Raw genomic sequence first — 14,630 nt, forward strand, 5'->3', positions numbered from 1 at the left:
AAACAAGTCTAAGTGCCAGCTACCAGGCACTGTCATCATAAAACAAATTAGTGAGGTTTGTGTTCTGCTGATGAAATAATAGTCTGTGCTATGAAAACTGTACTCACAGACCAACCCTGAACTCCAAAGGAAGCCTCACTTAACAAGTCCAGGGAGCTAAAAACATAACCAATCACCAATTATCCATTATTCTCATTTAACAAAGAGGAAATTTCTCGTGGGGAATTGTAGAGGGAAGAGTATGATTTCCTATCATTAGCAAAGGCACAGGACACATGTCTAACTGCAGATTTCACAGCATTCAGGTGAAAAAGAAAAGTTATGTAAAAAATCGTTGTTATGGCAAAAAGACAATGGCTTCTCTGAAAACCATTAACCAACAAAGTCAGGAAATCTTCCTTTCCAAGGAGGGCAGGCACAGACTCCTTTTTCTTTTTGACAAAACAGGCATGCAGCCTGAATGTTACAGAAAGTGTGGAAGACTGACTTGAAATTACAGACAGCACTTTAACAAATCCAACAGGCAGACTTCAAGAGAACAGGTTACATGCTTTTCATCGTGAATCACAAAGTAATGACCACAGATTAATTTAAATCCTTATGTATGTACCCAACACATCAACTGTTGCATGGCCACAAAACCCATTAAAAGAGTCAAGAGGCTTGCATCTTTGCTGCCCTTCAGGGACCTTACCTAGAATTTCTTACAGCTGATTACCCATGCTGAACGAATGACAGCATTTCCTCAAATGACATGAATAAATATCTGTGATGTCTGCACCATTTCTGGAGCATTTCAGTTACAAGTAGAAGGAGCAGCATTGCACGCTCGTCTCTCTGAGCCTGCTGGAGGAAACGTCACAGTACCTTCACAAGCAAGAAGGTTCTCAGTGCTGCCATAAAACGCCACCAAAACCAAACCAAGCAAACTGAGATTTACAGGACATCAGGGGCTGTGGATCCCTGGTGATCCATGGAGCTCTCAACTCCAATTCCCACCGTCACCTTCACTGCTCAGATTGCACAGCAGATGATTTTATCCTGCTGGCAGCGTGGCTGTGTCTGTCTAACATTTGCTGTTGGGCACTAAGTTCAGTCCATCTCTATTGCCTGTTGCCAAACCCCAGGAAAATGTCCTCCATGGCTTTTTCCAGAAACTTTCCAAATCATTTCAGATGAGTGGGCTTGATTCCTTTTTACTGACTTTTCATGAAACACATCTTTTCCACCCATAAATCTTATATATATAACTTTTTCTTTAAATTATTTTAGTCTCAGACATTGGTGAGATTGCAAACAGCAATCACACCAGGAAGTTTCTGAAGGCAGAGATGCCATTGCTGGATTAATGTTTCAGAATAATGACAATAAGTGATGCCAAACAACAGATTGGCAAAATGAAAAATGTCAGCATAGCTTTGAAAAATACATGTGAAGAATTATTTTTTTCTTCGTTTCTATTTTTAGGACTACTTTTAGCTTTTTCTTATGTTCTCCTCTTGGAATTTCATGTTTAATCTTACCTCAAATCTCCATCTCTTTCATAATTTCATTTGAAAATGCAATTATTGAGTGCACACTGGCAGAAAGGTGAGTTTTTAATTAATGAATTAGTTAATATTTGCTTCTAAATAAAATTTCCCTTAAAAACATATTTGCTTTTCATAACTGCTATGAAAATTCCACCTCTTAAATATGTCAACAGAAATTTAATAAAGCTTCTTAAAATTCAATAACTTTTTCTTATATTATCTTGATATAAGCAGCATTCAGAGTTGGCCAGTTAGGAAATTGTATAAATAAACATTTCTGAGGAATATTTAAAAATATGAACACAAAGACAAGATTGAGAAAAATATCCATCTTGACCTCTCAAATTAATTTCTGAAAATCCTGTCATTTCCACAGCTTGACACCCCTCCAATAAATAACTACCTGACAATCTTCCCTTGATGCCACACCATTTCTGTACTTTAGTTTAATCAGATTTGGCTTGGCATTATCAGCTTTGATTATACTTTATGGTATTTTTTTAGCATCTCATAAACCCAAATGAAAATGTATTAAACCATTTCCAACTTCCTGAGAGATGCTTCCTCAAACAGCACCAAGGACAAAGCAACAACACGATTTTTTCTCACCTGCCCCGTGTTGAAAAAGAGATTTTGGTTTAGGTTATCACTCACATTGATGGATATCTCATGGCAGGCTGTGCATCCTGCCCAGAGGCTGAGGAGGCAGGAAAGTGCCCACTCTATTTTCCAGTATAAAAGCCAACACATCTCTCTGTATTACAGGAAGACACGTGGCTGAATCATTATAATAATTTATATTAAATTTATAATAAAGTAAAAATAGCACTGAATTTCACACAATGGGGAAAACTTTCCTATATCCTCCCAGAATATCCTTATTTGCAGGTATGGATCAGATGTGAAGGACATGGGCTAAATAAAGTTCTCAGAGATGCTGACAAGATGTCCTCCTGCTCATTTTTGTAGTCTAGTTTATTTTCTGGAAAAAATAAATAATTTTGCGCTTCGTTGCCTAATCTGTCTGAAAACTATTTCATTGTCAAATTATGCAGGATTTATGAATATTTCTAATATGACAAGACCACACATTCTTTCATTGCTGCTTTTTACCTCTCTGGAAGGCCTGTCACAGTCCTGCCAGGTTTGCAGATACTGTTCTGCACTCAGCATGGGCGGCCCATTTATCATTTAACACTTGTTAGCATCAATGTTGCTGTTTCTCTGTCAGGTCAGACAATTATCAGATAATATATATTTCCTTTTACTATTTTGAACGTGGGATGGAAATATTTTATCAATATATCTCATATCTATTCAGACATTAACATTTCCTTTTATATAGATTATTCTCCACATCTAATAACTATCTTGAAGTTTGTACAGAGACAGGGTTAAATTTCCAATTCTCTCAAGATCAATAGTGATTCAACCAGCTTCACACTGAAATAGTTTTATCTCTGTTTTTTAATACCTTCTCTCATTTGGCTTACTGGTATTTCCTAATCTCTAAGGAAAAACAAAACTGTCAGCCAAAAATACCTCCGATAATTTGTTTTGTAAAAACTTTTTATATTTTCAGAGATAAAAAATGAAAATGCAAAGAAGCACAAAGAATAGAAAAAAAAAAATCCCTTTCACCTGCAGGTATGAGACATCCATAGGGGATGTGCTGCACTGGCTGCACAATCCAGATGAATAAAGGGAGCATCTGCAGTGATGATGTGTTATTCATAAGCACGTAATTTAGAATATTCTGCAGAGGTGCCGTGCAAGTTTTTCACATTGAGGGTCCCTAACTTTACTCTCCACTCTCCTTCTAATTTCATGGATCTCACAGAAGCAGAAAAGGTGGCTTGGGAAATCATCTTTCTTCGTGGACATTTGTGCTGGGTCTTTTCAAAGTCAGGCAACTCCAAGCTCGTGTTTGCCAAAAGCACCAGAGAGCTGGGATTGTCACTGTGCTTCTGGGGACCCCAGGCTGAGGGAAACAGCTGCTCTCATCCATCACCTGGAACCTGTCTGACTGCTGCTAAGTGCTCCTAAAACATATGTACTATGAACCATCTTAAAAGTCTTGCTGTATAATGCAGCTCTGCAAAATACTTCTTTTTCAGGACAACTCAACCCCCATGTGTTCCTTAAAATATAAATACATAAACTTAAGTGTGTATAGAGAAACAGATTTAAGTTTAATCCATTAAGTTTAAGCTTGAGAAACATTTTGAGAAACTACTGGACTTTAATAAGTTGAATAAAGGTCAGTTAGAAGAGATGCAAAGGTTTTGGGTTTCTTATCTGTAATATGTCTGCTATTCTCTGGCTGACAAGCATATTTCACCAAGGGTATTTCATCAAGGATAACAAGAGTATTAAGATTTGTTACAGGGAAAAACTAAACTCAATAGGTCCACACTGAAATATCCCACACTGAGCTGGTAAAAGAGCAACTGAGTTTATGAATTAGAGAAAAAAATTTAAAAAACCACCAAAACTTAAATTTTAACCTTATATTTTAATCTTAATTTCGTTCCTGGTATTAATATTGGAGAGTTGTTACATTTTTAACAAAATTCTCTATTTAAACCAGCAAAGCAAACTTGGTTTTTGTGGCTTTACACTTGCTACTTTGTGATATTTCCATTCTGTGCAAGTTCACTGGACAAATTAAACGTAGTGGGGTTAAAAGATTTATCTTCAACACAATCTAATCTTTTCATCAGTTGCTTGCATCAGAACTTGTTTGTCTTATGCTGAAAGTGTAGCTCTGCATGATCAGAGTGGCAAAAGAAAAAGATATATGCATGAACTATATATAATGGATGTTTACAATATACTTCTTTTCAGCTCTTCTATCTTGAGAGCAGCACAGTCTCAAGTGAAACACAAGTGTCTTACAAGTGTAGTACTGAGATTCCATTTATTATTAAACAACTTCTGCTTCAGGTTTTCAATCCTTTTATCAGACAAGTTTCATTGTTGCAGTGCTTGATTGGTTTTTTATGGCCAGAATTAAAAATGCCGCAATTCAAATTTTTCTCTTGTATTTTTACATACAGCAGCAAGAGTGAGGTTCTTTCCAGATGAAATTATTTATATGGTAGCAGAGGTGGCTTGACAGCATGATCAAAACCAAGGGGTGATGGATCCTCCCCTGTCAGCCCCACACAGGAAAATTTATCTTCATCCCACGTAATGAGGTGAGACTTGGGGGTTTAGGTCTGGCAAGGGAGAATATCCAGCCAGGTGTTTTCTTCCCTGTTTGGAAAGGAGTCATGCAAAAACTTCTGCTCCTGAGGTGCACAAATTTTTCATCATTACAGAGTGTGGACAGGGATGCCAGGATTGGCACTGCACATGGGACAGAGAGCCAGCCACTCTGGGTGGGCAGTCCTCATGCATTTGGGACAGAAAAGGGATTCCTGTTTCCAATGAAAAAATCTCGTGTCACCTTTAGCCTTCCTTGTTGGAAGTGCTTGACAAGAACTAAAGAATCTGCTCACTGAATGATGGAGGTTATGAATGTGCTGTAAAAACCAGAACCTTCGAAACAGAAAAGTTGTCAAATGTTTTATCATCAAAAATAGCAGCTTGCTTACAGTTCTCTTCTGGGCTCTTCTTCCTCTCAACAACAATGAACAAATTATGAAAGGAATAACTGGAAGAAAAATTCATCCAGTTCTAAGAAATTAACCCCCAAATCAACAATTTGATAGATGAAATCGTCCCAGACCTAGAATGGTCACAGAGTTGCTAACATTTGTGGTCCTTAACAGTATCTGCTATAATAAAAGGAAGGAAAACTTTTAGCATGGCTTCTTCTCTGCAGCCTTTCTTCTCTCATAATAATTAAGGCAGAGACAATATTATGAGTCTATTCTACCTATTTTAACCAGATCTACTGCAAAACAGTGTGTTATTCTATCAACAGAAATGGGATGTTTTCAGCTTTGGAGTTACATCACCAACTCCGAGTTCAGCAGGATTTTTGATGGTAAATATTTTAATGGTTCTTACACAAAGCAGGGGGGAAAATCACAGAATTATAGAATGGTTTGGGTTTGAAGGCACCTTAAAGACCATTGACTTCCCCCTCCTCTGTAATCATCAGGAACACCTCCCACTACCCCAGGCTGCTCCAAGCCCCGTCCAACCAGGCCCAGGACATTTCCAGGGATCCAGGGGCAGCCACAGCTTCTCTGGGCACCCTGTGCCAGGGCCTGCCCACCCTCATCAGATAAAAAGTCATAGGACAACTTGGTTTTACAAAAGGAATTTATGTCTGTACTATTCAGAACAGGCTATGACACCAAGCATTAAATATTCCATTGACTTCTTGCTACAAATAAGGGATAAGCAGCATATCATCTTCAGGAAAAACACAGGTTAAAGTGCACTAATTACTGGGGAGAGAACTTTGTCTGGCAGTTGTGAGGATGCCCTAAAAAGCAGAGGCTGCAGGTTGCTGCCATCTCAGACACACTCAGTGCATCCTGTGCCACCACAGAGCTCCTGCAGCCGCTGTGGCCACAGAGCTCTGGGCACTGCTGCTGCTGCAAAGCCACAAAGTGGACACCCTGTGTAGCCTCTACAGGCTGACATTTCAGATAACTTTTCTGAATATTCACTCCATGCATTATGCAGAGTGTTATAATTATATTTTTATAGCTGCTGGATAGGCATGGGTAAGAGTTTCTGCAAGATTGCTTTTCCATTTGTACACAGGAAAATATTGTCACAACTAGACTGTTAAAAATTCTTCAATTAAAAAGATCTAGCAAAGAAAAATTGTTGGCTACACATATAAACAGGCATTACAATTCAGTATAATAGAGGCTGTTTAGAGTATTTATTTAAAAAATGTTAGGGAATTAGGATTTCAGGTCAGTAAAAAAGTATGTAACTACACCGAAACATTTTCCATTTTTCAAACTTCTTTTCTGACTGGATTTCAATCATCATTTCAAAGGAATTCAGTGAGTAACATTCCTGCAAACCACACCCATTCATGTTTACTCCCTTTTTATGGCTGTTTATACTGGGAAAATGAAATCTCACAAAAGAAGCTGGCAAACGTGACTGTGGTGTTTGTTCTGGCAGATATTATCTGTAGACAAAGCTTTGCTTATCACCAGGTCTCCTCTGCTCTTCCGATTGCAATCTCATTTCCCTGTCCTTGGGACCTCATGTCTGCTATGACCTTCAGCTTGTTAAATATTCAGCAGAAAGTTTATGGACTTTCCCATAACCTTGATTAAAAGCCTATGGGGAACCTGAATGCTGAAAAATAGCCCCTTGTTTGGAAAAAGAAACTTGAGTACACTCTGCTGATTTGTGTTTCACTAATGGTGTTTATAATCAGCAGTCACTGGCACAGAGTCGAGGCCAGAGGAAAAAATGATGAATCGAATTTACCTGGAAAATAATTATTGTCTGATCATTAACTAATTTCCCTAAGTGGAACTTTTGGGAGCAGGGCTGAGAGGGACTGGAAAGCACATACAGGGGGAAAAAAAAAAAAAATCATTGAAAGAAAACAGAGAAATATTATCTATAGACTACAGATTCTTTATCTTTGACCCCTTTGGAAGGGAATCCTGTCACTCCTGTGAAGGTGGGAGTTTCTGTGGGTTTAGGTACCTCCAGCCCTTACCCCAAAGAATTGCTGCAGTCCTGCTCTCTGCCTGGAGCCCTGCCAGTGCCTTGGATGTGCTTCCACACCTCAAACCCTGCAGGCATTCTGGGTCCACCACTTTTTTTCCAGGGAAACATGACAGGAAAACAAGCAGACAAGCAAACTGTCCAGGTGCTTTTCAGTATTTTCTTTCTGTTGGAGTAATTAACACACAGAGCCAGATGAAAAGCAGCTCAGCGTACTCAAGGAAATGTCTGAGTCACTGCTGAGCATCTCCAGAGGTTTTAGATAGTACAGGAGGCTCCCACCCTCTCAATTATTTACTTTGTCATTGCCTCTTTTTCTACTCTTGGTCTTTGTTCCTCTTTCAATAATGGACAGAAATCTTTTATTTTATAATTGTCAGGGTGATTAAAAACCCATCAGGTAATTTTGTGCTTAACTATTATATCCTTCCTGCTTTAGGCTTCAAAATAATTTGTTCTGAGTGATAGAACTATTTCTGATCAGGACACACTAAATGGAAGATGTCAAATTTTATTGTGCCTTTACAACTATATCAGTACAAGATGCAGTAATTTTCTTCATCAGCGTTTGGAAATTATCTCAATATGGGAGGAAAAGAGCATAAAAGAAAAGTAATGCCAAGAATTAAAACTGTGTTTAAGCCTTAAGTTGAGCTGCTGCAGGGGATCCTATATTGCCAAACACAATCCTCAATCATGCATCAAAAGATTTGCCACATGACACTCAGATGGTTTTGTGAAGACAGATGACTGCATCGTATCCCAAGTACAGTGGGACTACAGACTTCAAACCAGCCTTGCACAATAAATCAGATAGAACATCATGCTTAACATTTCAATGTCTTTTTTTTTTTTTCGTAAAAACTCTCAGTCAGTGCTTTACTTTTAATTCATCCCTGATTGTATAATAACAGGAGGATGGGTAAGATACAAATCCTAACTGTCCCAAGGCTAAACAAGGAAATAAAGGAAATATTGCTAGCCTCAGGAAAACCCTCCTCTTCATCATATCTGAGTACCATAGATCACAATTCTCGAAGAAATTATAACAAAAATGAAAACATATGTTTCTTTCATTATTACTGTCTTCTTTAATTGTCCTTGAACTGAAGTGACTTCATATAGAGATATGTTTGCTATATACAATTTCAAAGATGTATATACAGATTATATTAAACTATAATCATGCCTGGCTTTCTGAGTGGATTACCCATGTGCTGCATTGATTGGGATCCCTGAATAAGATGCAAACCACTGGAGAGGTTTAAACAGCTATATTCTTTCTAAAGTACTCTTTAATTAATGTTGTCTAGAGCACTAATTATGAAAGCTTGTAAAGCCTAAAGCCTGAAAACACTTAGGCACCTACTTAACTGTGCTCATTCAGGATAGACCCACTGAATTCACTGGGAGTGCTTGGAGTAGGGAATTTAACTAAAGAATGCACAGAGGCTGCTGCAGGTTAAAAGCTGAGCTCAGCTTTGCAGGGCTGTGTCCAGGCTGGGCTTTACAGCATTCTGCCCTCTGATGTGCCGATTACAAGGCTGCCTTCCGTGGGCAGATCTGGCTTTCCCCAGCAAAGCTCCCTGACAGTGTCTTTGAGAAAGTGTTGAATTAAGCAAAACTGAGCCATCAGTCAGTGGGAGAGGAGATGTATGCATCTGCAGATACATATGTTGAGATGCACAAGCAATTTGTTCACATTATGAAGGCAGATAAATATGCAGAGATGTGCACATATACCAGCAGATCTCCTCCACAGTGGAAAATACTGACATTAGAATAGAAGCCAAATTACTGTTGCTGTCAATGGAAAACTCCTAAATCTCTTTAAAACAGAATACTCACATTTCTAATTCTTTTCTTTTAATGTTATAAACCATTTTTATTTTGCTAAACAGATTCCTATCTGTTTAATTAACAGCTGCAAACAGGAAAAAAAAAAAAAAAAAAGTTTTAACTGGATTACCAAGCTTCCCATTCCCAAGTGGAAATAGAGGCTTTTGTTCAGGTCACAGTTCCTACACACACCCCACACATCCCATAGTCCTACAGCACACACCAGCAGCACAGCAGAGAGATCACCAGGCAGAGAAATAACACCACACATCCAGGTACTCACACACAGCTAATTCTGCCTTCAATTACACATTTATTTATCCCTAAAGGCCTCAGGAGTGGGGCACTTCCTGACTGGATTGAAAACTCATTTCATGCAATGTGGGATTTGCTCAGAACAGCGTCAGCTGATGCTGCAAGGTGTGGGAAGGGGATTGTTTGCACATTCGAAGGACCACTGAGCCTTTTCTCATCTCACACAAAAATGATGCATATTTGCAGTCCATTTCTGTAGCTGCTTTACGGAATGCAGTGGTGACTAGGCAACTAAGAGAATACAAATGAGACATGATCATTTGATCTACAGCATTTCCTTAAAATTCCCAATCTTGCTACAGGAGCTCTCATGCATGCTGAACAGCATCATCATTAGATAACTACTCATTACAAATGAGCACAGGCTAAAGCCAGACATGCTGTTCAGCTTTCCAAGCACATACAAATTTCAGTGTTAAAATGAAAATATAATATAATTCAAAGCTTTTTTTTTTCTTCTTTTTTTTCTGATCAAAGGTGCTGAATTTACATACAGGTAGTTTGTTTCCCTTGTGACTGGGGAAAATGGGTCTCTGTAGTACTCAGCCACTGGCAGAATCTCAATGTAAGAGATTCTTTCAAACTTAGACTTGAAACAAACTTCTTTTCTGTTGTACATTAAAGCTATAGGGGTGGTTGTACATTAAGAATGGTCTTTCATCTACTTCTGTCGCTGCTGAAAATCCAAGTACTCTCTTCCACCACCCCAAACATCTTCATGTCCAATTTATTTGCATTTATTCATAGAAGATGTCACTTCTGAAGTTCTATCACTTTATTTATGGCACTTCATAGTGAAATTTGGGCAGGGCTGTGCCTGTTAAACTGAGGCCCAGTGTTTCCTATTTTATGTCTTGGCATTTATAATTGCAAACAACAATTGTAATGATTGATTAACGATTGATAGTTCTTGCTATTAACCACTTCGCAGTTCCACCATATTTGGTGAAAGATCTTTTTGGGGAATGATCCCCCCTTTGGTGAGACAGAGAGCCTGTGTCACGTGTAACTACTACCCCAGTGCCACTGTGGACCCCAAAGTTACTAAAAAAATGCATCAGTGAAGAGGCAGAGCAGGAGTCACCAAAATCCCACTAACACCAGAGACCCATCCAGTGGCAGACAGATTTTTAGATAAGATCCTGGGTGGCAAACAAGGACCCTGCTCAAAGGCAGCACTGAGTTCAGTACGTTTTGGGAAAAGAATATTACAACCCCATCCTTCTGCTGCTGAATATGTGACCAAGCTGAAGCACATGAAGGGAAAATTAGGAGAAAATCTGTACTGCCTGAGTGAACTGCTCTGTCCATAGTTTTAGAGCTCTTTTTTTCCTCCTCAGCCTCTCCTCTGTCTGCTCTATTTAATCAAGGCTGAAAATTACCTTGTTCACTCAGGGTTGCTTGTAATTTTTCCCAAACAAAGCAGTACAATCAATGCAACATTACTGTTGCAGTTTATATATCTTACACATGAAACTAGAATTATTTTCACATCAAACAAACCAGGTCTTCTAGTTCAAGATTCTCAAACAGTAATTTACAAATACATTTTACAACTTCTCCTGGCATGAGCAGAAGTTCCACAAATTACTGACACAATGGGAGGAAAAAGGCAAGATCCATCAAGGATTCCAGAGAAAGATGTCTTACTCCTACAAACCATGAAAGAAAAGTGGCACTTTTCAGCTGAACTTCTCTTCTGGAAAATGAACATTTTTGGAATAGAACTAAACACTGGGGTTTATCTTACCGATTTTACAGTTTTCTGTTTCAGAGCAGAATTTTAACAGAAGCTCAGAGAAAACACTTAACATTCAAATATGTTCCAGAAATACCACCAATACTTGAGTAAAAAAAAAAAAAAACAAACCCAAAAAACCAAAAAACAAAACACATTTGTGTTCAAAGGGATTTCTGTTGGGAGAAAAAGCTGGTTTATTTTTCTCTATTTGTTACCATGGACATCTGAGTAAAGATAGTATATTTTTACTGGAACCATCTTCTACTGCTGAGGGAAAAAAAAGTTGCCATCTGCCTTAAAGTATGTCCCTCTTCTAGCAAGAAGTTTACTTGCCACAAAGAGCGTGATGATTTGAATCAGGTACATTTGGAGCAAATATCTGGGAAAGATCTTGTCTCAACAGCAATATTTTAACAATGGAAAACAAATATATTTTGATTATATATATATATATATATATATACACTGACATCAGCTTTTAAAAACCTTTTTATGACATATCTTGAATATCTTGATGTAGTTACAGTTTCAGTTTGGCAGGGTTTTTTTTTTGGTTTTCTTTCCTTTTTCTCTAATCTCTTTCTTCCTTTCTACCAGCTCAAATTGAATGAGAAGTGCTATCTTTAACCTTGAGATCCCTGTTCTTGTTGGTTTGTGTCATAATCTTATTATTCAGAAACAATTCTTGGTATTTAACATCTCACCTCAGCATGCAAAGTGCTTATGGATTAGAGAGCATTTCCTGGGGGGTAGAGGATAGAGTGACTGTGAATTAGAGATGCAGCTGCCTGGCTGTGCCAGTCTCACTTCCAGCTTCTGCCCCAGAAAAATCTGTCTGTGCCCCCCCTGGCTACTCTGCTCATGTGCTTATTTGCAAACTCTGCATTACAGGTCAGACACTGCTCCGTGCAGGACGTCAGAGCCAGCTTCTCCCAGCCACTGTAAATAGTAGGATGCAGTTACAGTTTAAAGGGTGATCAATTTTTAAAGCATAAATGCAACACAGTTCTGTTCTATATATTCCAGAGCCTCATCAATGTTGCAGTTAATAAAATCTCCTGCCTCCCAGTGGGGGCAGCTGTCCAGGGCTGGTTCCTAAACTCACAGGGTGGACAATCTGTAACACAGCTGCTGATCCTTTGCCTAAAAGGCCAGGATCTTTCCTGACATGGAGTCTGTCCTAACCAAGTTTCCTGGAGAGCTGCTCAGGCAGTGCCCTTGCAGGTGAGCAGTGCAGGGAGCACCTGTGTCCCCACGGCAGTGACAATCACAGGCACTGTCTGTGCTGCCCAGGGCACAGGCTGATCTCACCCCAGCACTTCCACTGGGAAACGGGGCAGTGGCTGCAACATAACCTTGGGGAAAACAGCTAAAAACAGTGGGAGCAAGAGCATTAGACAGCGGCCCTGCCGTGTGTCAGCTGTCCCCAAAAGAGTCTCAGGGAGCACGAGGATGATGGTGCATTAAAAAATGCACTGAAACTACAGCCTGGTGCCACAGAGAAATCTGCTGTGAGCAAAGTGAGAGCTCTGTCAGAGTTAAAAATTTCTTTTTCCATGGTCATGAAATGAGGCTGAACCAGCCCCTCCATTTCAGACTCGTTAACCTTCTGTCTTGATGAAAATTAACAGCTACAGTTTCTTCTAAATAAATTCTGTGAATTTTACTGGATAAAGCATTCCTCTATTTCTGTCAAAGAGTTGTGCAGCACAGCTGTTTTCTAACAAACCCCTATTTTTACTCGCCGACATTTGACTATCATTATGTATATGAGTTTCTTCAGCCTGTGAAGCATGTTTTAACAAGAAATATTAATGTCCCCCCACATTCAACATCTTTTATCCCTATTCAGCAAGAATAGGTGTTATACAAAAGAGAAAACATCTGCTTCCTTGTATTATAATTTCTCTTGAACTCTTTAGATTGGAGATGCAAAGTTGGTAGCAGAGGTTAGAGATGAATGTACAAAGCAGAACCATGTTTCTTTGTGACTGTGTTTCAAAGGGAAAACAAATCCTAAAAGTCAGTATTATAGAAAGCATAAAGAAAGAATCATGAGGGAGCTTTTTGTTAAGACATCTTTCATGGCTAAATTACTGTATCTTAAGTTTTGTAATCCTTATCATGATTCATTCCTAACACAGGCGCCAGAGCAAGCTCAGGGCGTTTTCCTCTTTTCCATGCTCTGAAATACCTTACCTCTCTTGGACTCTGTGGCTGCATTGTCAATCTTTAATTTTTCTGTCATTCCATTGGATCATCACAATGTGGACAGTGCCCTCCTTGGCGATTTCAATCCTTCACTGTGAAACCTCTGCTTTCGAGGGCTGTGAGTGAGCAGCTCTGATTGCAGAGCACCTGGCACAGCACGGGCTCTGCTGGAGACAAACACTCCACGGAAATGCTCCTCAAAGGCTTCCCTCCATGGCCCTTGCCTCAGCTCAAAGACACAAAACCTCCCACTGCATTAAGACACAGTGAGCCAGGCTCTTGTTAGAGACACAGCAGCTCCAGCTAAACCAAGTGGGCTCATTAGGTTTATCGAGCAGTTAAGTGTTGGTGCTAAAGCCCTGCTATGATCAGCCCTATGAACTCGTGGCTCTTCCCTCGCTGCTTTCTTCTGCTGTGCCAGCTGCAGGATGACAGAGACAACAATGGTTCTGAAGCTGGGACGTGGATTTGGCAATCTGCTGCATTCTGACACAAATTAAGAGCCAGGAGTCATCCAATGATCCAGGCACAAACTCCTTCCGCAGAAATAGTCCCACTGTATCAAAAATCAGAAGATTTCAGGGGGAGGAAAGCAAACAAAGAAGAATTCTCCTTGTCTAACTCCAGAGTAATTCACAGTACTGCACTTTTTAAATCTTTCTGTAGCTTAGCAGATGTGAAAGAAAAATATCAAATGATATGTAGAAGGAAGTACCTCACCCTTTTTCCAAAAGTCAAAACCTTTTAATTATGAATCCTTTAATGGAAAACCAGCTAGTTCAATATCCAAGCAGATTATTTAACCGTTAGTATTCTTTAAAACATGTAAATCATACTGGAATAATCCAAACTCCTAATTCTCATGTGACCCTACATAAAGACATAACAAATGCTATTCCATTCACAGGACAGAGCAACACAAGATAAAGGATCTGCTTCATTTACAGATGGACCCTTTTTTCACAATTCTGTGAATACTTTCCAGTACTGGAGTAGGTCAGAGCAATAAGGGGGCTGATGGAGAAAGATTCCTGTGATCTTCACAAAAAAGAGAAATGAGGACCTAATTTTAGAGACAGATGGATGAGAGGTCCACCCCAGTAGAATCTGCAATCGCTGATATTTGACCCTCAGTATAAAAAATGAGAATGTGTATAAAGAAAAGCTTTAATGCCAGTTCTAATGAGATAAAAATAATTTTTGCCTCTATAGTTTTCAAAGTGCTTTCTCTCACCACTCCTATTTCCTTTTATTGCCACTGTTTTTCTTTATATGTACTACTACTAAGGAGGAGAGGCAAAGGTTGTCTTTCTATTTCTAAATAGTGCTTT

General features: G+C 39.1%; 1 protein-coding gene across 5 annotated transcripts in view; it reads right to left on the bottom strand.

The window, feature by feature from the left end:
- PCDH11X (protocadherin 11 X-linked) overlaps positions 1-14,630 on the bottom strand; it is a 436,859-nt gene that overhangs the window by 95,337 nt on the left and 326,892 nt on the right. Inside the window, exon 7 of one of the 5 annotated variants that reach the window (XM_069015032.1) lies at positions 6,448-7,359. The exons of the other annotated variants lie outside the window; for them this stretch is intronic. Within the exon in view, the coding sequence (XP_068871133.1) occupies positions 7,346-7,359 (14 nt within the window). The 3' untranslated portion in view covers positions 6,448-7,345. Of the gene's footprint in view, positions 1-6,447; positions 7,360-14,630 lie in introns of those variants that run through there. 5 annotated transcript variants of the gene reach the window in all.

Source organism: Aphelocoma coerulescens, chromosome 4A (genome assembly GCF_041296385.1).
Source record: "Aphelocoma coerulescens isolate FSJ_1873_10779 chromosome 4A, UR_Acoe_1.0, whole genome shotgun sequence".
Taxonomy (NCBI): Eukaryota; Metazoa; Chordata; class Aves; order Passeriformes; family Corvidae; genus Aphelocoma; species Aphelocoma coerulescens.